The 27,381-nt window shown below is 38.7% G+C and overlaps 1 protein-coding gene across 1 annotated transcript in view; it reads right to left on the bottom strand.

Moving 5' to 3' along the window:
- The window catches only part of SNW1 (SNW domain containing 1), a 35,964-nt gene extending 8,903 nt beyond the window's left edge, over positions 1-27,061 (bottom strand). Inside the window, exons 1-9 of the mRNA XM_070415857.1 lie at positions 27,001-27,061; positions 21,959-22,112; positions 17,489-17,650; positions 5,302-5,397; positions 5,105-5,211; positions 4,064-4,168; positions 3,209-3,278; positions 2,484-2,549; positions 794-910 (exon numbers count right to left, since the gene is read on the bottom strand). Coding sequence (XP_070271958.1) covers positions 794-910; positions 2,484-2,549; positions 3,209-3,278; positions 4,064-4,168; positions 5,105-5,211; positions 5,302-5,397; positions 17,489-17,650; positions 21,959-22,112; positions 27,001-27,014 — 891 coding nt within the window. The 5' untranslated portion in view covers positions 27,015-27,061. The remainder of the gene's footprint in view (positions 1-793; positions 911-2,483; positions 2,550-3,208; positions 3,279-4,063; positions 4,169-5,104; positions 5,212-5,301; positions 5,398-17,488; positions 17,651-21,958; positions 22,113-27,000) is intronic.
- Positions 27,062-27,381: the final 320 nt, after the last annotated feature.

Genomic DNA, 27,381 nt, shown 5'->3' with positions numbered 1-27,381 from the left:
TGTGAACTAATATAAATTCAAAGTAAACATCATTACATAAAAGGGTACGGTATTTTTTTTTTTTAGTTTTATTCATTTCAAATGGGCCGGATCCGGCCCGTGGGCCGTAGTTTGCCCACGGCTGCTTTAACCTATAAGAGATAATTTTTATAAAGGTGTTCATTGTAATACAAAAGATATACTTTTCTATGTTCTAAACATGTGCCATGATGTATGTGAATTTCAAAGTCACATATTAATACCATAATATTAAGACAGCCAATACTATGAATGCCATATTCTATACCATTCAACTCATCAAAATGTTTACTTGCCCTTTCCTGCTATTGACTTTTTGGGTAACATGTACATCTAAAATAGAGAAAAAGTATGAAACCTAATAACAGCAGCTGGCAATCTTCACAAAATGAGATCAGCCTAGTAAACCATTATTATGAAATTTGAGGCAACTCCAGTAGTGAGATTTGTGTATGAGTCTGTAAAGGCTGACACCAGATACAGAGCTGCAACTAGCACCTGCCATCGCTGGCTCTCATACCACAGGTGAATCTCTCTAGGTCAATGATGGCGAACCTTTTGAGCTCGGTGTGTCAGCATTTTGAAAAACCCTAACTTAACTCTGGTGCCATGTTACATATAGAAATTTTTTGATATTTGCAACCATAGTAAAACAAAGACTTATATTTTTGATATTTATTTTATATATTTAAATGCCATTTAACAAAGAGAAATCAACCAAAAAAATGAGTTCATTTTTCAAGAGCATTATATAATTAAATTATAATAGACCAACCTTCCGATCAGCAATGTAGAGGGCTTCAGCCAGTTTGGCAAAATTTTCATTGATGTGAACTGTCTGCAATCCTCTTCCATCAGCAGCCAGACGTTTGTCTAATGGAATTGTATAACCCTAGTGTGAAACAGACAGAGAAAACAGTCACAAAGGAGAGACAATAGATTCTTTAAAATTAGATTTAAATATGTCCATTCTGACAACCACTTAGTTGAATTTCTTTTCCTTACATCTTTCTTCCTAATTATGCAACAGCAGCAGCTAACACTGAGTGCTTTGTGTGGAGGATTGTTTAAGCACTTTACATGTTATGGTCTCATTTAACCTTCAGAGTAATTCTATAAAGCTGATAACATTACTGTTTTCATTTTATAGATAAAGATACTAAAATAGAAAGGTTGGTTGTGTAATGTCCCTAAGGACATATAGTAAAATAAGTGGATGAGCTAGGATTTAAACTCAGACAGTATAATTTCAGAGCTCATGTTCTGGGAAAATAGATTCTCAGGTAAATAACTCTGACTTGTATTAAGGGGAAATCACTATCAAATAACTAAATACTTGTTCCTAAGTAAATATAACAGCCACACGAAGGTAGAACAATCCCTAAAATAATAGTATCTATAGGTAGTATAATTTGCTGTACTGTTTTAATGCCTTGGTAGATTCTTGGAACTTTGTTTTAATAGAGGATGAGCCCATAACTTCCTTTAGGGAATAATTTATATGTAATCCATAAGTTAAAGTGGCTTTCACCTATCCAATATAGAAACATGAAATATGATTTGGGAGAAAAAAGGAAATAATGATTAGGAAGTTTATTCCACATCATTTTATAGATTCTTCATGACTTCTGGGAGCTTTGGCAGTTAGTAGATATATAGGATTTAAATAGCTTACACATGCAATGTTATGAACAGAAACAAATAGTTTAAAAATTATTATTATTATTTTTCAGTTTTCTTTTTTTTTATTAGTTAAGGTATTACAAATGTGTCCTCATCCCCCCCATTAATCCCCAACCTCCCCCAATATATCTAAGCATTTACTGCATTTTGCCAAATAATCATTTAAATTGATTTCTTTTTAAAAAATTTAAGTTTTTTAAAAAATACTATCTTTCATTGATCTTTTGATATGTTACTTTATTCTATCTATTCCTTTTCTATATACTTCTGATAATAACTCACTAAAAGAATCTATGGTATTCATGTGCCTGGCATACTAACATTTCTATTACATTGGGGGAAAAAAGAAAAATCACATGTGGGTGTTCCTTTTATTTTTTAATAAAGATTTTTTATTCTTTTAAAATTTTAGAAAATGTATTTTTATTGATTTCAGAGAGGAAAGGAGAGGGAGAGACGGATAGAAACATCAATGATTAGAGTGAATCATTGATCAGCTGCCTCCTGCACAACCCACACTGGGGATCCAGCCTGCAACCCAGCATGTGCCCTGACTGGGAATCAAACCATGACCTCCTGGTTCATAGGTTGATGCCAACCACTGAGCCATGACGGCTGGGAGGGGTGTTCCTTTTTGAAAACACTCAGCTAAGTGAGATACTGAGGTTTCACCTAAAGTTATCCAGGCTGAAGCTCAAAGTTATCCAGACTGAGGTTCCTTTCCTGGGTGTTTTCCAGTAGGTTGTAATACTAAAAGACTGATTATATAACAACATCATTACCTTTGCATTTTTCCAGTTTGAAATACAAGGAGGAATCTTCCACTCTTGTTGTTCCTTCACAGTCATCTGAGTTGAGAAAACAGTAGAAAAGAGATTTTTAAATTTATAGTCTAGCTAAAAACCCAAGTGTACTCGTTCTTCAAAGGCAGACAGATATATGGATGAATTTAGTCAAAGACTAAAATTCCATTTGTTTGGTAGCTCTATATTCTATGTTCCTACATCATGAAGTCTAGTAATAACTTTAACATAAAAAATGGAAAATAATCTATAAATTATTTTTTACAGTTATAAATAGTGGTTAGTATTTTTCCATACTTAAAGTGATATAACTTCTTTCAGATGAATACTTGTCCTTTAGTTGGGTCATAAAACATTTTTAAAAGCCACTCAGATGATCAATCAGAGACCTAACAATTCCAGGTGCTTACTTCCTATAACTATGATAACATCCTTCATGTCAAATAGCAGACCCTACTCATCCATTAAAAACAGGGGCTAAGTTAATAATAAAACTAATAACTAACATTTTACATACATTTTTATAAGCACTCTGCAACTACACATTATAGCCTTAAGTGGGTCCCTATTTGTTCTTGAAAAACAAATTAAGAAAGAAAACAATACATAAATTTAAAGGCATTTAGACTTTATTCTACAGGAAGTTATTTATAAAATTAATAACCATGAGTCCAAAATAATCTTTTACAAATGGCAAAGATTACCTTTCGGCTAGGAGAATGCATGACAGGTGCAGGAGGAGAAGGTGGTCCTCGGGGAATTTTCTTATTAATCCTGAAGCATAAATCAAAGCACAACTGTAGAGTGATACATTTGTTTCCCTTTTAGTTAGTTAAGTCTGAAGTCTCCCCCCTCTTTGTTTATTATGTAAAGCTTCAAACACATACAAAAACAGAGAGTATACAAAGAATGTCCATCTTCTTATACAACAGTCACTCAGCTTCATCAATTATTAAAACATGGCCAACTTGTCATCATCACTACCCAACTCATCTCCACAATATTATCATTTCATGGAGCAATATACTTTTTTCCTATTTAAAAATCAGCTTTATTTAAGTACAACTGACATGCAATTAGTTATAAATATATATTTAAAGGGTACAATTTGATTAAGTTTTGACACAAGTATATATTTGTGAAACCATCATCACAATAAAAATAGTGAACATACCCATCACCTCCAAAAGTTTCTGTGTGCCCTCTTGATCATATCTCCTCTGCCGTGCCCCCCTTCCTCCCCACAGGCAATCACTGATCTATTTCCTGTCATTACAGGTTAGTTTGCATTTTCTACAGTTTTATATAAATGGAGTCATACAATATGTAATTCTTTTTGTCTGGCTTCTTTCACTCAGCATAATTATTTTGAGATGCATCCATGTTATTGCATATTATTAAAATTTTATTCCTTTTTATTGCTCAATAAAATTGTTCATTCCATGTATAGATGTCCCACAATTTGTTATCCATTCACCTGTTAATGGACATTTGGGACGTTTCTCCTGGGACATCTTTTTAAAGACTAATGGTTCATTCTCATGAAGCCACCTACTTACTTGAACCTTGGAGGTTCCATTGGATCTTTCTGCATTTCCACCATACGAATAACCCTCTGTTTTGCTCCAGAGTTGAAAGCCACTCCTTGCTGAGATGGTGTGTATCTGAAGAATACAAATGGAACTAAAGGTATAACTAGTTCAAACTTTCAATAGGTATTTTTCTTCTATTACAATCCTAAGATAAACTGTATTGTCAATTCCTTTCACAAAATATTAACAGAAAATTGCAAAATATTTAGGCAGAACAGATAGCAACAGAGATAAGAGAACTAACAGCAATTATGAAGTACAAGCAAAATGTAAACTAAAGTCATATTAGTTTGCATCTCTATCCATTTTCCACCATGGAAGGCACAATGTTCAATTTCAGAGATAAGAGATATAGAAAATAGTACCTATTTTGTAAGTCTGCATTTGAGGAAAAAACAATCCATAACATTCTCAGCAGGCAACTATAGTCAGGAGCTTTTCACTGATTACAGGTTGTAAAACGGAGAAAGAATAATGGTAGCAGCCCTACCAGCTCTTAATTTTCTCTTAATATCTATTTGTGAATTATCCCTCCACACAAAAATTTCGTTGAGTGAAACACCTCAAAATTTAGAAGTATTATAAGGATGTCTATTATTATTAATTATCACCATTATGCAATATATTATCATACTATTATTATATAAGTATTACATTATATAACATTAACATATTAATATTTATATTACATAAATATATAATGCCTATTGTATATAAATGGAAAAATTGTAAATAGCAATTATGGTTTGGACCATATACTGTAAGTAACTGTTAATTTCTAGAAACAAAAAAATATTTTGAAAATAGCAGAACTAATATCTTAAAAGTGATATCTTAAAAATGTTTTTTTTTCTGCTTTCAATTGTCTGCACAGAGTCAATAGACTTTAAGTCATTATTTAAAAACTGCATTTACAATTGTGACTAAGTAGAACAGTGAAAGAATACCAGGATCCCCCACCCCAATCAAGTCTGACATGAAACTAAGACTTCCAGGCATGATTCCTACCGGATATACTGAGCGGGAGCCAGTTTATCAGCTGCTCGAACTGGCATGGCTGCAGCAACCTTCTGTGATACAGATTTTTCTAAGGCCACCCTTGTCTTTTCTGTTATCTGAAATATGAAACATGGCATTGAATGGTTTGGAAGTTATTTTCGATGAGTTTTTACATCTTTATTAATTCTATATAGCAATTCCGTTACCTCTTTAATAGCTTCTTCATCAGGTCTTTGCAGGTCTGGGTCATCTGCATTCATGACCTCCTTGGGAACCAGGTCAGTGTACTTGCTATAAATGACCTAAAATGTTTAAGCATAAGCAAACTTTAGAAAATCAAGGAATGAAAAGAAGGAATCTGTCCAGGCTGGTGTGGCTCAATTGATTGGGTATCATCCTATGCACCGAAAGGTTGCCAGTTCGATTCCAGGTAGGGGGCGTCAGGAGGCAGGCTAATCAATGCCTCGCTCTCACATGATGTTTCTGTCTCTCCCTTTTCCTTCCTCTCTCTCTAAAAATCAATGAAAAACCTTAAAAAAAAAAAAAAAAAAGAAGTAACATCATTAAATCATTTCAGAAGTCAACATGTCCTCTCAGCAAACTTATAAATTAGGACAAAGATTCTGTCTTTGAGATTTTAAAACCAAAAAAGCTTAAAATATATTCACAAATTGCTGCCCTGGCTATTAAGTTAATAATTTTCCTTTGACCTCATGCATTTAAATTATTTGAGATCTTCAAATCAAGTCAGTGTCCAAATACATTGTGCCAACAAAACCTTATGCATCAGTGATCCCTACTTTTGAGGCTCACTAGGACTTGAAATTAATGATGATATAAATTGCCCATGGCACCATTATCTTGGATTACAAACTCATCTGAATTTAAGTCAGGTTACCAAATAACTTCCAAATTCATTGGGCCTGAAAATTTCATTGACCTCACCCTACTCAGAATGTTTGTTTTTTTCTGGCATTAACTCTATTCATAGACTAAGAAAAGGAACATATGCCACTGTCATAAATCCCAGAACATGCCCTAGCCAGTTTGGCTTAGTGGATAGAGTGTCAGCCTGCGGACTGAAGGGCCCAGGGTTAGATTCCAGCCAAAGGCACATGCCCGGGTTTCAGGCTCAATCCCCAGTAGGGGGTGTGCAGGAGGCAGGCAATCAATGATTCTCTCTCACCATTGATGTTTCTATCTCTCTCTCCTTCTCCCTTCCTCTCTGAAATCAACAAAAATATATATTAAAGAAAAGGTCCCAGAACATGTTCTTCCATGAAAAAAAAACCAAAAACAACATTCTATCTATACAACATATTTTACACTCATTATCCAAATTCAGGACTGCTATTTGATTTCTACTAGGCCAGTGGTCGGCAAACTGCGGCTCGTGAGCCACATGCAGCTCTTTGGCCCCTTGAGTGTGGCTCTTCCACAAAATACCGACTTCTGCGCATGGGCCACGAAGTTTCAATCGCACTGTACATGTGCGCCCACACGTGGTATTCTGTGGAAGAGCCACACTCAAGGGGCCAAAGAGCCACATGTGGCTCTCGAGCCGCAGTTTGCCGACCACTGTACTAGGCTCAACATGGTTTCTATCAGGCTGACAATGATGTGGTAGGCCCCTGACAAAAAAAAGAGAATATTACGTACTTTCATGCCCATCTATACTTCTCTAATCCTATATCTAATAAAGAGGGAATATGCTAATTGACCCCCATGCCATCGCAAGATGGTGGCGCCCACAGCTAATGAGGGAATATGCTAATTGACTGCCCCGCTCTCAAAAATGGTGGCACCCACAGCCAATAAGAAGGGGATATGCTAATTGACTGCCATGCCCTCAAAGATGGCGGCACTCACAGCCACAAGATGGTGGTGCCCAGTCCCCTCAGCCCCGTTGCTCGCCTGCCTCTGGAGTCCCCCAGTCCCCTTAGCCCCCAGCCTCCCAGGGCCGGCCCAAGGTGCAGGGAAGCCTCGGATGGCGGCTGCCCAGCTGCCCAGGGCCACCCGAGCCTCAGGTAACCAGGGCCGGCCGAGGCTTATGCTGCCAGCAGTGGCAGCAGCAGAGGTGTGATGGGGGCGTCGCCTTCCCCTGATTGCTGGGTCGCCTCCCGCCCCTGAGGGCTCCCGGACTGTGAGAGGGGGCAGGCCGGGCTGAGGGAACCCCCACTCTGGTGCATGGATTTTCATTCACTGGGCCTCTAGTGCTTTCATAAAAACTTACATGGCCCTGGCTGGCTTGGTTTAGCTCAGTGGATAGCGCGTTGGCCTGTGGACTGAAGGTTCCTGGGTTCGATTCCAGTCAAGGGCATATGCCTGGGTTGCGGCTCAGTCCCCAGTTGGGGGCGTGCAGGAGGCAGCCAATCAATGATTCTCTCTCATCATTGGTGTTTCTATTTCTCCCTCTTCCTTCCTCTCTGAAATCAATAAAAAAAAATTTTTTTTTTAAAAGAAACTTACATGGCAAATTTTGTGGGAAAGACGAGGTGGTACTGGAAATTTAACAAATAATCAGCATTATACATTTTGCTGCTTAAGCCAGGAATTCTTTGACACACATAGAAGGACAACTTATGAATATGAAAGAAAACCAGATTTCTGGGCACTTGAGATCTTCAAAAATTTTCTGCAGAAAAAAACTGTTTACTATAGAAGACAAAGTCTTATATCAATAATTGTATTCTATTATAACATTCCTTAAAATTGCTTAAAAACTGCATGATAGCCCAAACCGTTTTGGCTTAGTGGATAGAGTGTTGGCCTGCGGACTGAAAGGTCCCAGGTTTGATTCCGGTCAAGGGCATGTACCTGAGTTGCGGGCACATCCCCAGTAGGGGGTGGGCAAGAGGCAACTGATCGATGTTCCTCTTTCATCGATGTTTCTAACTCTCTATCTCTCTCCCTTCCTCTCTGTAAAAAATCAATAAAATATATTTTTTTTAAAAAACAAACAAAAAAAACTGCATGATAGTCTTAATTTCTTACTACAAACAACAGAGCAAAAAAACACTTTATGGCCTATCTGACCTGATCTGGCTTTGCCTACAGCTTCAACCTCCCCCTGTATCTCTTACTCCCTCATTCATTATGCTTTACTCACATGGCTCTTCTGTTTTTTGAACACAATATACTTTTCCCCAATTCTGAGCCTTTATAAAGTGTTGTTCCCAGTTCTTCAAGTGAGTGCTCAATCTCTAAGTCTCAGTTCAGAGGTCATGCGTGCATTGGTGAGGCATCCCCTGGCAATACTCACTAAAGCAGCAACCACTCCCCACCCAATCATTCAGTGTCAAGCACTCTGTTTACTATCTTCAAAGCACTGCTCACAGTATAAAATTATTTATCTATTTTACTTGTTTATCTGTATCCTCTATTAAAGTAATAACAACAATAAAAGCTACCATTTATTAAGCACTTATTTTGTGCCTCTGTTCCTTTGCTTTATATATATAACTAATTTAACTTCCATATCAACCCTATGAAGTATGCACAACAATTATACCTACACTAGAGGCCCGGTAAACGGATTTCTGCACAGGTGGGGTCCCTTGGCCTGGCCTGCGGGGATCAGGCCAAAACTGGCTCTCCGATATCCCCTGAGGGGTCCCGGATTGCAAGAGGGTGGTTCTTTGGTGACGCACCCCGGAATCAGGCTCCCTCCTCTCTAGTTCTTCCGGGTGTGTCACCAGAGAACCGCAGTTGCCAAGTCACCACAGCTCGGCAGCTCCTGCATTGAGCGTCTGCCCCTTGGTGGTCAGTGCACATCATAAGTACCGGTTGAATGGTCGCTTAGGCTTTTATATATATATAGACTAGAGGCCCAGAGTCCCTCAGCCTGGACTGCAGTGATCGGGCTGAAACCGGCTCTCCGACATTCCCTGAGGGGTCCCAGATTGCAAGAGGGCGGTTCTCGGGTGACGCACCCCAGAATCAGGCTCCCTCCTCTCTGGTTCTGGGTGCGTCACTCAAGAACTGCAGCTGCCAAGTCACCACTGTTCGGCAGCTTCTGCATTGAGCGTCTGCCCCCTGGTGGTCAGTGCACGTCATAGCTACCGGTCGGACGGTCACACAGTCTGATGGTTGCTTAGGCTTTTATATGTATAGATTACAGATGAGGAATCTCTTATTCATAAAGTATCTCCAGTGCCTATAACAATATCTGGTCCACAGGAGGTATTCAGTCAATATTTGTTGTACAAATGAATGAATATATGAATTTTAGAAATGATCTACTCGATGCTTGAGGTGAGTATATTTTAGGCCCTGCAGAACATTCTCTATAAGCTGTTGATTTCCCAGAAAAAATTATGTCATGGCGATAGACCGAAATCTCTAGTTTTTTCTTTTTTTTTTTTTTTAGGAATTAGACAAGTAACAGGTAAGAAACTATAGATGACGGACCGCAAAACATGTACTATTGATACGTGAGCTACTAGTGTCACCATCTTTTCAGAGGTCACATTTGGAAGTGATCCTAAAGCTCACTCTAGTGGGAAGAATGAGACTCAGTGCATTAAGATCATGCAGCTGGTGCCCTAGCTGGTTTGGCTCAGTGGATAGAGCATCGGCCTGCGGACTGAAGGGTCACGGGTTCGATTCCAGTTGGACACATGCCCATGTTGTGGGCTCAACCCCCAGTAGGGGGCGTGCAGAAGGCAGCTAATCAATGATTCTCTCTCATCATTGAGGTTTCTCTCTCTCTATCTCCCTTCCTCTCTGCAATCAATAAAAATATATATATATATATATATTAAAAAAAAGATCATGCAGCTGGTAACTGATGACAAAAAGTCTCATTTTTTCTTTTCTTTTTTCAGGGTGGAAAAATCTACATGACAAGAATCTAAAATTATATAACAATACTCTTAAAATAATACCAAGGCTATGAAGAGTTAATTACTTTTACACAGCAATCATTACAGGAAGAGATTCTGAGTAAATGGCTCCCTGGTAGTCATATATGCTCAACATAAAGTTTCAATACTAATTTAGCATACAAGAGCCATTTGCTGCTTCTTATTTGGGTATTCCAAAGTTAATAACCCTTTAAATGAGCATCAATAAGATTCTAGCATCTCACAAAGACAAGTGAAGGACATCTGAAGAGCAAGATTTCTCCATGGTAATTAACTATAAAACCCCCAATTTTTTTTGCCAGAGAACCAAATGTGCTGAAGAAATTCAGTATATCCCAGGAGGCAAAGGAGCTGGGGAGGAATATCTGAAAAACAGAATATATTCTTGAAGGTATCAGGAGGACAAATGAGCTTTGTGAAAAGATAGAGCAATAACTCATCTGTGAAACAGATTTTTTTTTATTACTGAAAACTGGCAAAGAACTGGATTGACTAAAAGAATAAGCCTATCAACATATTCACCATTTCAGAGGTAGAAAGAAAACACTATCTTCTGGCTTAGCTAGTTTGTGAAATCACATGAACAGGGTAATAAATAACATAGAAAATTATCTTGGGGTTAGTTTAAAGTTGTTGGATTTGGGGGGGCAGGAGAGGTTGAAGGCATTCTTTTAGGTAGTAACATGTAACATTTCCTATGGAACTATTTCAAGAGGAAAAATGTAAACACCAAGGCTTTTTATTTTAAGACTTATCACTCAAGTCACAATTGAAAAAATCTGGGAAGTTCTATCAATATTTACTTCAAGAGATCTTTTCCTTCTCAATTTTGTATTTTGAATAAATCATGTACACAGTATTTACTTTACATGGAGAGAGATCAATGGCCTTAGTCTTGCCCTAGAATATTATCCCTTTGGAATCCTTCCTTGTTCTTCACCTCTTACACCTAGGGCTACTATTTTCCATTCTTGCTCTTTCACTATTAATATTTCAGTGAGAAATCCCTGGTTTCTGAAGAATACCCTTTGCTATAGATCAGAAATCTTTGTATATACTGCAAATTCAATAATCCAATAAACTATTTTCATCCTATGTCAAGGATTCTGCATATCAGTCTCCTGAATAAGATTTTAAAAACCCCATTTTGTACATTTAGTAGCCAATCCCTTCTTCTAAACGAGAAAAACCAGTTTTAAAACAGGGTATTGCTGCCACCTCCAATTCCCCTCCCCCCAGCCCTTTGTAAATACTAGTATAAGAGGTATTTCTGGTTAAATCAATGGGATGGAGAGGGCAATACTGGCATTTAACAGGTAGTGCCAGTTATATTAAATGTATACAGTGCTCAAGACAGTCTCAAACAATCAAGAATTGTCCCCCCTCCAAATGCCAATGCCTACTGGGTGCTCATTTAATGCTGAATTATTAAATGCATTAAAAAACTCCATGTTAACTCATCTACTTTTTAAAAAATTAAAAGTACATATTGATTAAATTTGTATAAGAAATTTAAATGCATACTCCAGAGTATAAAGTCCAGCAAGAAAATACATCCACAAGAAGCAATGTTAGAACATTCCAGGTAGTCGATCTATTCAATATCTTTCTTCTCAATTCATTGAAAGCTCTATTCATTTTTTTAAACAATCTTTTTTGTTGTTGTTATTTTTAAGACTTTATGTTTTGCCCTAACCGGTTTGGCTCAGTGGAAAGAGCGTCGGCCTGCGGACTGAAGGGTCCCAGGTTCGATTCCGGTCAAGGGCATGTACCGTGGTTGCAGGCACATCTCCAGTAGAAGGTGTGCAGGAGGCAGCTGATCGATGTTTCTCTCTCATCAATGTTTCTAGCTCTCTATCCCTCTCCCTCCCTCTCTGTAAAAAATCAATAAAATATATTTTAAAAAAAAAAGACTTTATGTTTTTAGAGCAGTTTACGGTTTACAGCAAAATTAAAAGAAAGGTAGAAATTTCAAGCCCCTACCCCTAGACATGTATAGATTCTCACATTAGGGTCAGGATTATTATGAACCTGACCCTACTAGTACACTACTAGTTTGGGGTTCATTTCTGGTGCCTGTGTTATGGACAAACATGTAATGCTTTTACTGAATAAAGTAACAATAGTTGAGAGACTGAAATCTAAAACAGTTCAGTTTTAACATTTCTACTTCACTTTCAACACAAGAGTATCACCAATTTACATGGTTACTAGAGAAGAAAAAAACACCAAAAACTTCCAGATGTACTCTGGAAATCAGATAAAATTTGTGGTTGCCAAACTTGAAATATAATGCAAAATGGGCTAAAACTCTATTTCACTCAAAATTACAACCTGCCAATGCCAGATATTGTCTTAAAGGCTGCTTTATCCTAACAGACAGGAGAAGAGAGGCAGCACATATCAATAAATAGGGATTATTCCACAGAAGGAGAGATGCACCAGAACAAAGGCAGCTGGAGCCAAGTGAAGGCCTCGACGGGTAAATTCTAGTACATGTCCTGCATGCACAGGGACCTAGTTTCCTTTGCACAAGTGGACTATGCTTCTTTACTGGCGTCAGAAGTAGTTTCTGTTAGTCAGTGAAAACTGCTATCATTCCTGCAACCACACACTGGTGAATGGCATTGGGTCAAGTTGCCAGATACTAAGTTAGATGCCTAAGAGGAAAATATAAAGATAAAATCTCTGATCTCTAAGAGGTTATAGTCAATGACATAGATCATTAGTGAATAGATAATTACAACAAAAGGTTATGACTGCTACAATAGAGTACGTAAATGGAATAGGGAGGAAGGATACCCAATCTAGCCAGGAAGATAAGGGTGGGTATCCTGGAAAGTGACGAGTTGCAATTTGAAGCAACAGGATTTAGACAGACAAAGATTAGGGGGCTTTACTAAGCATAGGAAGTTCCCAAGGTAAGAGAGAATGTATCATATTAGGAGAACTGCAAGTAGTTCCTTGTGGCATTTACAAGGAATGCCCAAAAGTTATTTCTTCTCTAACTACCACCTACAGTGGTGATTATTTTGTATTGAAAACAAATAGAATGGCTAACACTGGACTTTTTATTTTTAGATTTCAGTATTCTGGTCATGAAAGTTGAGGCTAGGCTAGGAAGGTAAACAAGGGGTCAAATATGCCATAAGGAGTTTAGCTCGTTCTTACCCTAACGGCCATGGAAAGATTTCAAGAGTGCAAGATTTCAAGAAGAGAAAGATAAACAGATAAACATGCATGAACTTGTTTTTTCAGGCAGGCAAGACAAATGCCAAGGAGATGGGTTCAGATTCTGCTGCAGTAATTCTAGCAAGAAATGATAGGGGCCTGGGTTAAGTAGCAGAGAAAGGAATGCACTTGAGAGGTGTTAAGAAAATAAGATAGATCACAGTGACTAAACAGATGGAAGGTCTGAGGAAAACACAATGGAATGCTTGTTAACCAAAAGCTCTTTAGAGAACATATTGGCATATGTATCACACTTGATATTTGAATATCCTTTGACCCAATAAGTCCAATTTATTATTTAAAATTTTAAAAATATGGTTTTATTGATTTTAGTGAGAGGGAGAGAGAGATAGAAACATCAATGATGAGAGAGAATCATCAATTGGCTGCCTCCTATACACCCCCCTGGGAATCGTGCCCTCAACATAGGCATGTGCCCTGACCAGGAATTGAACTGTGATCTACTAGTTCATGGGTTGACATTCAAACACTGAGCCACACTGGCCAGACTAAGTCCAATTTATTTTATACAAATACTCATGTGCTAAAAGATGTTTATGGATCTTGAATAAAATATATTGTTTGTAAAGCTAAAAACCTGGAAAGCACCAATGCTTTAAAAAAAAATTAGGGAATAAGCACACCATGGAATTCTATAGATATTTTTTAAAAAATGAAGTAGATCTGTATGTACCAACAAAAATCTTCACAATATATTAAGTAAAAAAAGCAAGTGTATGAAGTTATGGGTATTAAAATCTTATTCATGTAAAAAAAAGGTATATATGTTTGTATTTGTGTATGTGAGTGTAAGTAAAGTGGGAATACATATACATATATACCTAAATCCATAACAAAGGTTTGGAAAGATACGTATCATTATAGTAACAGTAGTTACCTCTGGGAAGTTAAGTGGGAGAAGTAGGTAGGATTGTATGTATATATTTATGTAATACTGGTATCTTTTACCATAAGAATATATTAGTGTATTTTTAAAAAAATCAATAAAATATTGATTTAATATTTTATTAAATATTTAATAATTTATTAAATATTTAGAAGACTCCCAGGCTTTTAGCATAGTCAATTAGGAAGGTACTACAGCCAATCACTAAGAGAACAAGAAAGGTAGATAAAATGAAAAATTATGCCTTTAGTTTTAGATTTGATTGGGCAGTACTTGGGGAAATCTAGATAGATCTGCCCTTATAAGGACCTAGAGTACAGGAGAGAAGCTGGGCTGAAGACACAGATTTGACAATCATCAGCACATGACTGACATTTAGCCAAGGTACTAAATTAGATTAGTCAAAGAGAATTGGGGGCAGGCGGCCGGCCACCCTGCCATCAATCGGGGTGGGAGAATCCAATCACGGTCAGGGCTGGCCAGGGGGAGGGGCCACCCCTGGCCCCGCCCACTGATCAGGCCAGTTCGCTGGCCACAGTGGGCATCATATGACCGGTCGTTCTGGTCGTTACGAATGCTGGCTTTTTATATATATAGATAAGATAGATGGGGAGTCACCTTGTTAAGCTGACAGTGGATAGACAGGCATAGGAGTTAAAGCTTAGAGCAGTGGTTCTCAACCTTCAGGCCCTTTAAATACAGTTCCTCATGTTGTGACCCAACCATAAAATTATTTTCGTTGCTACTTCATAACTGTAATGTTGCTACTGTTATGAATCGTAATGTAAATATCTGATATGCAGGATGGTCTTAGGCGACCCCTGTGAAAGGTTCACTGGACCGCCAAAGGGGTCGTGACCCACAGGTTAAGAACCGCTGGCTTAGAGGAACACAGGGTGTGCTCTCCCTCCTGGGAGCAGGCCAGTAGTACCTTTCTTCCTTCTCAGGCGTGCATCTTCTAAACCAGTGGTTCTCAACCTTGGCTGCACATTAGAATCACCTGGGAATCTTTTTAAAATCCTGATTTCTGGCCCTCATTCTCTGGAAATTCTGTTTCTTTCTTATGGGGTGGGGCCACAACATTAGTAACAAAGAAACAATTTCTGGAGGATGAGGCCCAGAAATCAGGATTTTTAAAAAGATTCCCAGGTGCCCTAACAGGTTTGGCTCAGTGGATAGAGCGCCGGCCTGCGGACTGAAGGGTCCCAGGTTCGATTCTGGTCAAGGGCATGTACCTTGGTTGCGGGCACATCCCCAGTAGGGGGTGTGCAGGAGGCAGCCAATTGATGTTTCTCTCTCATCGATGTTTCTAGCTCTCTCTCCCTCTCCCTTCCTCTCTGTAAAAAATCAATAAAATATATTTAAAAAAAAAAAAGATTCCCAGGTGATTCTAATGTGCAGCCAAGGTTGAGAACCACTGTTCTAAACTCTAAGGGACCCCATGAGATTTACAACCAGGGAGCAATGGGCAGCAGCAGTTTGTCCCAAGCTAACCCCCTGAACCTGTCTCCAAGGCCTCCTTTTCTCTGACTTTCCAGTAAGCCAAAGCAGCCCCCCCTGGACTCACTTCTTTCGTGTAACATTTCTAGAGAGAAAAATCAGCTCCACCTAGGCTTTCTCCTGTTGCTCCTTCTATCCTAAGCCCTTCCTTATAAATATACTCTCATAAAAAAAAAAAAAAAAAAAAAGGCTTGGAGAAACACCCAGTTCAAACCTCAGATATAAATTTCATGACTACATAATTGTTTTCTTTTTATTTAATTGATTTTAGAGAGAGGAAGGAGGAGGGAGAGGAGAAATATTGATCGGTTGTCTCACGCATGTACCCTGACCTACAACCTGGGTATATGCCCTGATTGGGAATTGAACCAGTGACCCCTCGGTGCATGGAACAACACTCAACCAATTGATCCACACCGGCCAGGACTTCAAAATTATTTTCTCAAAAACTCATCAGCCATGACTAGGAACAAAGGGTTATCATTAGTCTTAGAAGGTAAAATAAAACTGGGAAAGAGAACAAGCCAGGTCCGGAAAGCTCTTAAGTATTTTCCCCAACATCTTCAATTCTAAAGAGATCTTTTACCTCTATTTGGGGTATTTATCTACAAGAAAAAAACTAGGTATTTTTAAAAACAGTTTCTTGGCTCCAAGTGTAGCTGCTCTGTGATGAGATTATTTTAAGCACATTTTATTTTTGGACTTTGGATGACTTTATAAGCAGGGCCATCCTAAATCTGGATAGCAAGTATCAGTTTTATACTTAATCAAGGAAAAAAGAAGTTTGTGTAATTCATTTTATTCAAATGAATTATTAAAATAATTAAGTATCTATAAGTATTTTGTAAGTACGTGGGGGAGGATTAGAAGATACCATACTCAAAATTAAATATGGATTTACAGTTTTAAAAATGTAAAATAAAATCCTAAACATATATAAGCTATCGTCAATTTGGGAAATTTCAAAGGAAAAAGTCATTGCTGTTATAAAGTCATAATGTAATGTTCATATGGTTATGAAGTCATAGCTAAGTAAATTTTACTGCCACTTTTTAAAATATATATATTGTTATTGATTTCAGAAATGAAGGGAGAAGGAAAGAGAGAAGTATCAAGGGTTAGAGAGAATCACTGATCGGCTGCCTCCTGTGCGCCCCACGTTGGGAGATTGAGCCACAACCTGGGTATGTGCCCTGACTGGGAATCGAACCGTGGCCTCCTGGTTCAGTGGTCAGCAAACTCAGTCAACAGAGCCAAATATCAACAGCACTTCTTCAAAATAGACTCGCCCAGGCTGAAAACCGACTTCTGTGCATGGGCCACGAAGTTTCAATCACACTGTATGTGCGCTCCCGCACGTGGTATTTTGTGGAAGAGCCACACTAAAGGGGCCAAAGAGTCGCATGTGGCTCGTGAGCCAGTTTGCCGACCACGGTCCTGGTTCATAGGTTGATGCTCAACCACTGAGCCAAGCTGGCTGGGCCACTGCTACTTTTAACATAAACTAAATGGACAGAGATTTATTATATCAACACTAGTAGCCCTGCGCACGAATCTGTGAGCCAGTAGGTTGCTGCCACCCTCTTGTAGCTCTCCTGTAGCTCCCCCCCCTCCTTCCTATCCCCCTCATAGCTTGCTGCCCTTCCCCCTCCTGTAGCTCTCTGCAGCCTGCTTGTACCTCGCTGGCCCACCCTCCTGCTGATTTGTGATCCAGTCGTGATGTGCTTGGTTGTTACACCTCAGGGTGTAACGGCTAATTAGCATATTCCTCTCTTATTATATAGGACAGTTAAAGAAATTCTTCTTGGGGGGATAAATGGAGATGGAAAAAAGAAAGAAAAATTCTTCACAAAATAATTATCATTGGGAAAAAAAAATCATTGAGGTTACCTTGTCTTTTGACTGTCCTTGCCGAGCAATTGCATCATATTTAATTTTTCCTTCAGCATCCACCTGAATGGCCAGTGCATTTGACATTTTTTTCTTTCGTCCCATATCCAGTGGATACTGGGCCACATGGATCTCTGGAAAAGCACCTCCATCTCCAAAATCCTATATATTAAAAAGAAAATTTAACAATTAATAGTAATTTGAGATTCAAGATATATTCACTCAATAAATAGTTATGAAGCTTTTATGCAAAAAGCTAGAGATACGGCAATAAATAGGGTTCTCTAATCTTGTGGAGTGTATATTCATTCTACTGAGCAAATATATAAAAGCATAATCTGTGGCTTGTGATAAATGCCTTGAAAGTATTAAAGGGACTGGAAAGAGGGGCTACTTTCGATAGTGTGGCTGGGACTGCCTTTGTGAAGAGGTAACATGAACTAAAAGCCTGAAAGATGAGAAATTAGTCATGGGAAGTTCTGAGGGAAGCATCCTCTAGAAAAATCAAATAGCAAGTGTGAAGGTCCTGCTGCAAGAATAAGCTTAGCATGTTTTGGAAACAAGAGTCCAGTGGGGCTGTAGCTTATTGAGGACAGAGGGGGAGACACACAGTTGATAAGGCTGCATGGGTAGATAGACAAACACCAAATCATGGAAGGGTTTCGAGACAATGGCAAGGAATCTGGCTTTCATACACGAGGCAGGAAAAAATTAAGTAAAATGTTTAAGCTAAGAAAAAGATTTTTAGTTTTAGCATAAATAATTTTCTTAGTGAGGAATAGGTCAAGCTATAGTTAGGGCAAAATGTAAAGATTTTTTTTTCTTAGAACTGATTTTAATTATATGATATTAGTATTCCATATTCCTTGAAAAGCAAATGAAATAAATAGAAGAGGAAAAAACAAAAATGAGTGTAACATATTTCTAATGGTGATTATACACAATTATTTAGGAGAACTAAGACTTCAAAAGTCAAACAAGCTAAGTAAAGTCTGTCAATGAAGTTTAGTGTTACAAAAAAAGATAATCAAATAAACATATGAATATTAATGTAATTTTATTAAAATTAGTAATATTTGCTTAGTACCTTATTATAATTTACAAAATATAATCCACACATACATTATCCTATTTAATTCTTGTAATTTTTGAATACCTCATATTTTCATATGGGAATAATTCAAGTTTAGTAAAGTTAAGGAATTTTCCCAAAGTCTCATGGCTAGCATATGCAGGATCTGAACCCCGATCTTTTTGACTCAAAAAAAATTTTTTTTGTGTGTTTTCTATTAAATTGATATACCTTCCTTTTAGTTTAAAAAAGAGCAAATTAGTACTATTTAAAAATGATAAGAAAAACATACCAAAATAAATCATTTAGAGGGGGTTTGATGAAAAATAATTTACGAAAATAATCACTTTTCTAAGACCTACCCCTTCAAGAAATATTCCATTAGATCATGAATATATGACTTCCTAGTTACAATATGCTTAATTGATAAAGACATTTTTTAAAGCAAACAATAGAGCTGAGGGAGACATTTTGTTATAAATTATGCAGAAATGGTTAAAACAGTATCCAAAAAGGTACTACTTGTTCCCAGACCATCAATCTGTCACATGCTCATATTTGCTGGTGTTCTTCAACTATTTAAGCACTTCAGAACTGTACATGTAGCATTATGTGGTCATTAAGCTTGCCAGAAAAATCACAGCTTTTACTTTGAAAACTAGAACAAAATGCTTTCTTCTGCAGAACATTCACTCCCCCTCAAAAAGGTTCATGGTATTTCCAGATTAGCTGGCCATTTTGGTATGATTTTCAAATAAACCGTTCTGTTCTGCCAGGACATATAAAACCTTTAATAATCAAGTTAAGATTTTAAAAATCTAATAGTACCTGAATGTCATAATGCTGAAATGGAAACAAGGATGAGATTTCTGTTGCATGTAAAATGATGCCTGCCACCTGTAATCTTTGAGGCCAAATGAAGAATATCTACAATTCCTCAAAAGAGACCTGAAGTCCTCTATTAGATATGCCAATCACTACCTTTTTATCCCAGAAAAGCCTCCTTGATGATCTTTTTATTTTTTGCTTCTCACAAATTACACTATTAGCAAAAACAAAAGCAACAACAAAAATCCTTCAATAACTGTTGTAAGATTGGCCTTCACATTCTAGAATTAACAAGGGCCAGAGGATAGTTGGGAAAAAACCCCCAAACAGGGAATATATTAGAAGAAGGCGTGATCTAGTTGGGTGTTCATCTTCTAGACCAGTGATGATGAACCTTTTGAGCTCGGCGTGTCAGCATTTTGAAAATCCCTAACTTAACTCTGGTGCCGTGTAACATATAGAAATTTTTTGATATTTGCAATCATAGTAAAACAAAGACTTATATTTTTGATATTTATTTTATATATTTAAATGCCATTTAACAAAGAAAAATCAACCAAAAAAATGAGTTCGCGTGTCACCTCTGACACGCGTGTCATAGGTTCGCCATCACTGTTGTAGACTCTCTAAAGAGTTTTGGTAGCATAGGAGGAATGACAAACATGCGCCAGGCTGAGAATACAGATGGCTTCTTGCAGGGTGCTAAGCAACAAACTTCAATCCAATGACTACCTAGTTCATTCACTATGATCACAACTTGAAGGCATATAAAAAAAAAACCTTCACACTTGTACAGTAAAGATCATAACCAGATGATAGACTATACCAAAGTGATAAAATAACTCAGTGCAAAATAAATGATGTAGGCATTTAAAGATTTTTAATAGGGCAGGTATATTCTTTGGGACGTGTATGTAGGAGGAAAATCTGCAGTAGTCAGAATGAATTTTGGAAGAAGAAAAAGGCTTGATGATACAGAAGAGGTCTTGGGGAGGCAAAATAAATTACACCTCAAATATTTGCTTTTCTTCCTAGATCAAAAAGGAGTCAAATATGAGAAAGTGTGTCCTGGAATTAAGGAAAGGAATATGTATTGACCTGATTTACAGGAACCTGAGTAATCAGGAGGATAGATGCTGCCAAAGAAGTTTGTTCTTTGAGAAACAGCTAAAGATATAAATAGATGATTACAGACTCTTTCCTTCCCACTTCTTGCCTCCAAATCAACCATCAAATTCTATCTATTACACCTCTTAAAAATGTATCTAATATGAATATTAGACATATAGTTCTCAAAATGAAGACAAGAAAAGAGATGAATAGAGGTTAGGATTTGCCCAGGGTCATACAACTAGAAAGAAGCACAGTATGATGCAAAACCAGTTTGTTTTTTTTAAACTTCTTATCAGTGCTCTTTCCACTACAGGCAGTCCTCCGATTATATCGAACTTGACGTATTACGTCACCATCTCCCATTTATTTATTAAAAAAAAAAAGTTCCATCATTTTGACATATGTACGTACATATGTGCTTTATATTTTTTATTATTTATTTACAAGTAAAGGTCAGGAATTGTGATCTTTCTTTTAAATTTTTTTTACTGTTTCACTTCATTACTGCTATGTATGTGCTCCATGTGAGTGACGTAGATGCTTATGTAGGTGGGTTCCGACTTATGGCGAAAATCGTGTTATGTCACACCATAGGAATGGATCTCTGATGTAACTCAAGGACCTACTGTATACTCAACTAGAGGCCCGGTGCACGGATTCATGCACTGGTGGGGTCCCCCAAGGCTGGCCTGTGCCCTCTCGCAACCCAGGACCCCTCAGGGGATGTTGGACTGCCGGTTTTGGCCCAGTCCCTGCAGGCCAGGCCAAGGGACCCCACCAGTGCACAAATTCGTGCACTGGGCCTCTAGTACACATATAAAATCTTTGGCTAATCACTTTCGCCCTCCCCCACCCCCTCTCCCCTCTGAGATTCATCAGTCTGTTCCATGTTTCCATGCCTGTGCATTGAACGTCTGTCCCCTGGTGGTCAGTGTGCGTCATAGCTACCAGTCAAACGATCAGCCGGTCGCTTAGGCTTTTATATATATAGATCAGAAAGAAATCAGACCTAGCAATGCTACTGGTATTTGCTTTGAAGGAATGTTGTCTCTTCAGAGTAATGTTGTATTGTGCATGTAGGAAAGAGGATGAAGGGAAAAGTACCAAAACATGTAATCATTCTTTCATTTTGCCCCCCCTCTCACTTTCTCATTATTTTTTATAAGCTATAATCCCTAGATTTATAAAAGGTATATTAATTTCTTTTATATATATTTAAAGTTTGACATAGAAGAGATATAAACGAGTATAATTATCCAGTGATCACAAAGCAGTGATGATAATAAACAAGAAAAAGATTCTTCTGAGGGAAGTATATGTCTTCGGAACTCACAACCAGAATTTCTATCAGATTGACATTCACATGTGGCGATTCTAGGGTTTAAATTTATTTAACAAATGTATTATAATAAATTTCAGCACAATTTAATATATCCAAACTGAAGGTCCATATTTACCTCTAATAACCGAGGTATCCAGCCTTTCCGGTACCCGTATGGGGGAGGTTCTCTTCGGGAGGAGACCAGTGAGGTCTGCCGTGATCTCTGGGATCTTGCCTTTTCTTCAGCCTCAAGCTGGTCCTGAGATAGCTGAGTAGGTGCAGGTAAAAAGCTATAAGCAAAGATAAAAAAAGTCAGAATTTTTAAAAACGCTTATAATTAATTTGATTATTGCAATTTGGCCACCAGAGAGTATTTTCCTACAAGATTTTTTCCTTTGAGCAAAATAGCAAACTTTTCATAATCTATGGCAGTATCCAATATCAGTCACTTCGTTATGCCTGGAAAGAAATAAGTACTCAGATACCTAGAGCAGTGCTGGCGAACCTTTTGAGCTCAGCGTGTCAGCATTTTGAAAAACCCTAACTTAACTCTGGTGCCGTGTCACATATAGAAAGTTTTTGATATTTGCAACCATAGTAAAACAAAGACTTATATTTTTGATATTTATTTTATATATTTAAATGCCATTTAACAAAAAAAAATCAACCAAAAAAATGAGTTCGCGTGTCATAGGTTCGCCATCACTGACCTAGAGTAAAAACATTTGACTAGAATGCAGGCAAATGGTACCCAGAAATAAAAATTAACAGATATTTCACATACTAGACAAACTATTGAGATTTTATGTTTCCACACTTCTTCTCTGGAAACAAGCAAGTAAACATCCTCAATTACCCAGGGGCCAACACTATAATACATGGTTTTCTTAGTGTCTTTACACTACTTAGTGTTCTTACACTTCTTATTTTTCATTATTTTACTCTTATGCTTCTTACTTTTAACTATAGTTATTTTATAGCTATAAAAAACAAGAATTAGAACTGAATGTAAGAGAATGACAAAAGGAAGAAACACAAGTTGCATATTTAAGTGCGCTTTCCCACGGGTATCTAGTTTAGAATGCAATTTAAAACGTAAGAGGTCATAGATTTAAAGCCTAAAAATGTAATTTGTCTTTCTTTATATAAAACAGTCTTTCTACAAAATCAGTAATTGTCAACCTTTTTCATCTTGTGGCATACATAAACTAATTACTAAAATTCTGCAGCACACCAAAAACCCACACACATATATTTTTTGCTGATCTGACACACACACACACACAAAAAGGATTGCTATTTTGGGTTGACAGTTGTCATTTTTTTATTTGATAATCTAAGGGAAAAGAGGTCAGTGCCCCTGACTAAATAGTCAGGTATTGGATGTTTAAAAAATTCGCGCAGCACATCAGTTGCAAATCGCTGTACTAAACCATTCCTAACAACTTTTAAGTATGATGTTATTATAGGATACTCTAAAGTACCACAAAAGGACTGCAATAAATAATATGTTTAATGGAAAAGTTAAAATCTTTTGTAATTCTTGGATAGTGAGCATATTTGCAGAAGCAGTAGAGCTTATTTATTAAAAAATATTTATCGATCACTTGAGTCCAGGCATTGTGGTAGGCAGGCAATGAGACTATAAACTGAGATATACAGCCTAGAGTCTTGCAGGTAAGAGAGAGACAATCCAATATTCACACAAATCCATAATTACAAATTATATTTTACGCGATGAAGGAAAAGTTCAGAGTGCTATGAACTCTGAGCATACATCAGAGGAATCTAGTTCAGTGGGGAAGGGGATGTCAGGTAATGTGATGGCGAAGAGATCAGAGTTCAAATCCCATCTATGCCACTTACTAACCTGGATAAACTACTTACCTCTCTGAACCTCAGTTTTCTCATTTATAACGGTATATCATAGGGTTGTTATAAATATTAAATGAGAAAATTCAAGAACTTGGCAGTGTCTAAATATCATTCAACCCATGTTCCATAAATATTTGGTTATTAAGAGCTGTTCTGATTCTCTCGGTTGTAGTTGCCCCCTATCCGTACTCCCACAAGACACTCTGTGTACCATTACTATAACATCTACCTGACTGTATTACAATCGTCTCTTCATTTACCTTTTCCCCCCCCTCTAACTAGACTGTAAGCAACTTGAAGACAGGAATAGAGCCTTAGGCTTCTTACATCCCTACCTCCCCTGGCATTGTCTAGCTCACAGCAGGGGCTACTTAAATGTTTTTAGGAGAAAGAAACTCACTCTACCCTTCACACTAACCATCTTTATGTCACCAGAGCCTTCATGTCTTTCTTAAACCATCTCAGGGATTTGCATTTGCTATTCCCTCTGCCATAAACAGCCTATTTACTTACTAAGAACATTATAGTGCTTTTATAGAGAACACTTCCCCAGATCTTTTAGTGCTACCTCCTTGGCATTCATATTTCTGCTCAATTACTCTTCCCTAGAGCTATTTTATGACCACCTTGTCCAAAACAGCACTCCACCTCAGCCTTATTTTATTCCTAATATTTACTACTTATTATTAACTTATTTACTCATGTAGAGTCTGTTTCTTCCAGAATGTAAACTCTGAGGACAAGTTTGCCTGACTGATTCAATACTATAAAACCTTCACTTGCAACAGTGCCTGGCACATGATAGGTTTTCAACAAATAACAGAATGAATGAATGAATGAGTCCAAAGTTTTGGGCTTCCACCATAGTTATTTTCAGTAAATCATATATGTTTAATACATAGGAGGGACACAAAGACAGTTACAAAGAAGCCTTCTGTTGGAAGAATTGGTTACTAAAATGATCAAAAAGCCAGCAGCCTGCCAAAACACAGTTTGGACCCAGTGAACAGGTAAACTGGCCTGGATTAAGGTCAAAACAAATTCTAGCCTATTAGAGGGTTAAGGTCAGAACATATTCTAGCCTTTCAGAGGGTCTTAACCTTGCTGTTCCCAGTAAAGGATGACGTTCTCACAAAGAAGCACGCTCCTGGGGTGGGGAGGGGATGGGGGAGCAGAGGTGGTACATAGAGGGATGCATATGCAAGCAGAAAGTTTATTCAGTGATTCTTAGCTGGGAGCAAAATATCTATATTGTAGACATTTGGCAATGTCTGGAGACATTTTGTCAGGATTTGAGGTTAGGGTGAAGAGGGGATAGGGGTGTCACTGGCAGTTAGTGGGTAGAGGCCAAAGATGCTGCTTAACATCCTTATGTAATAAAAGGCTAATATGTAAATTGACCGAACGGCAGAACAACCGGTCACTATGATGCGCACTGACCACCAGGGGGCAGACACTCAATGAAGGAGCTACCCCCGGGTGGTCAGTGAGCTCCTACAGGGGGAGAGCCGCTCAGTCAGAAGCCCTGAGTTGGACATCCCCCAAGGGCTCCCGGACTGCGAGAGGGTGCAGAACAGGCTGAGGGACACCCCTGCAAGTGCACGAATTTTGTGCACCGAGCCTCCAGTCTCACATAAAAGGACAACTCCATAAAAGAATGACTTATCCAGTCCAAATGTCGATAGAGCCACTGTTGAGACATCTTTGTACCCCTTCCCCTTCACTAAAAAAAGCATATTACATATAATTAGATACATAACCTTAAATGCAAATGATATAATTAGGTACATAACCTTAAATACATTTGCATTTAGACAATTAAACCCATATGACTTTAACAATCGCTGGTGACAACAAGACTGTAACACATCAGTATGTAAGTCCCTGCTACTAATCCCTGGTAGATTCCCAAAATAATAACATTCCTCTGGAAACTAGAGACTACCTCTAAAAATCAAATCAGTTAGAACGAACTCTACAAAACCAGAAATCTATGTAATCCCTAAGACAAGCTATACAAAGACTGCACTCTGCCATTGCAATTTTAAGCACACAATACCCACTTCATCTGGGGTTTTTTTTCCTGCATGTCCTTTTCAAATTTCACCTTTTCCACAAAACCACAAAGCCTTTCCTCGTAACTCCACTAATCTTTGTTACAGTGCCTTCCACCTGGAGGGCACTCCATCAAAAGTTAGATGCCCACAACGTTCACTACTAAAGGAAACTCCGGTCCACTCAGCTCATTCCATCGAATCCTCTCTGCATTTAAGGTTAATACTACACAAATAAGCATCCTGGGTTCTTTGTTTCACATCTGTACGCCTTGTTCACCATCTTTCCTGCTGCCAAAGACTGTCCCATTCCTTCAGCATACACACAAGCCCTCGGATGGAGCAAGGCACCAAAAATTAATTCTTAAAAGAATTTCCCGATTCAAACGTTTTTAGGATTCCTAACTGTCACCAGCCAGGAAATATGTATGTGAGGAGAGTGAAGTGTGTTTAAGGAGCTCAAGTGGATGTCCCAAAATTCTTTCTTTCCAATACCTCTTGGACCCTCAACTTCCCCTACTGCGTTCGCATGGAAAGTTTTTCTATGTAGACGGGGCAGCAAGGTCGCGGACCAGCAGGAGTTACGTAACTCCTCGGGATCTCCCACTTAAGCTATCTTTTTCTTAAAGGCGGGGGCCACTTTCCATGCCGTTACCAAGGCAACCAGGAGCATCAAAAATCTGAAGTGGTTCTATCTACGGAAGAAACTCTAAGGTCCGAACTGTAGCTAGGCTCTCTGTTCAGTGCCATCCCGACCACTTTTGTTTTTCTTTCCTTTTTTGTTCAGGAGTCCTTGTTTCGGGACAGACCGCAGAGAGACCTCAGTTGACAATCGGCCGTCCAGCAAGGCAGTCGCCTCCTGCCCGCTTCACTCCCACTGCCCCCCACACCCTCATAGCGCCCACCGAGCCGCGCACTCGACGGAGCGCCCCCCCCTCCGCCCCCCAATGCTTAAGCGAAAAACAAGTGCGACTCCTCGGCAGCTGAGGCTAGAGAACTATCTACCACGCCGCTGCTTTCGGCCCTAGCGAGGGGGCAAACTGAACCCGGGAAGCCACTCAGGAAAGACCCCAGCTTCGGCGAGGCCTAGTCGCCCCGGTGGCCGGTGGGAGGGCCAGGCCGAGATCTCGGCCCCCGTCGTTCTGTGCCCTGGGCCCGGTCACCGCTAGGAGAGTGTGGACAGAAAAACGAAAAAAGTGGTACTTCCAGACCCTTCCGTATTGACTGAGGACCCGAATTGTGAACCCACCTGGTGAGCGCCATCTTCTTCCGCTTGCTTTCAGCGCCCGCGACAGCACCGCGGGGCGGGTCTTTCCCCTAGACGAGTTAAGAAAAGGACGGAGCGCGTAATACGCAGGCGCGTTAGCCGCAAGGTATTCTGGGATTTGTAGTTCTTGGACTAAGACCACCATTCGGTTCTATTCTATCCAGACCAAGCTGTTATGGGATAAGTGATTCATTTAAAACGAGCTTCGCCCTAGCGGGCTTGGCTCAGTGAGTGGATAGAGCATCGGCCTGCGGACTGAAGGTTTGATTCCGGCCAAGGGCACATGCCTGGGTTGCAGCTTGGTCCCCAGTGGGGGGTGTGCAGGAGGCGGCCGATCAATGATCATTGATGTTTCTATCTCTC

This window comes from Myotis yumanensis, unplaced genomic scaffold, assembly GCF_028538775.1.
Source record: "Myotis yumanensis isolate MYYU_CA2020_CCGP unplaced genomic scaffold, mMyoYum1.0.hap1 SCAF_1, whole genome shotgun sequence".
NCBI lineage: Eukaryota > Metazoa > Chordata > Mammalia > Chiroptera > Vespertilionidae > Myotis > Myotis yumanensis.
The sequence above is the reverse complement of the archived record's forward strand: the minus strand, read 5'-3'. Positions and strand labels throughout refer to the sequence as shown.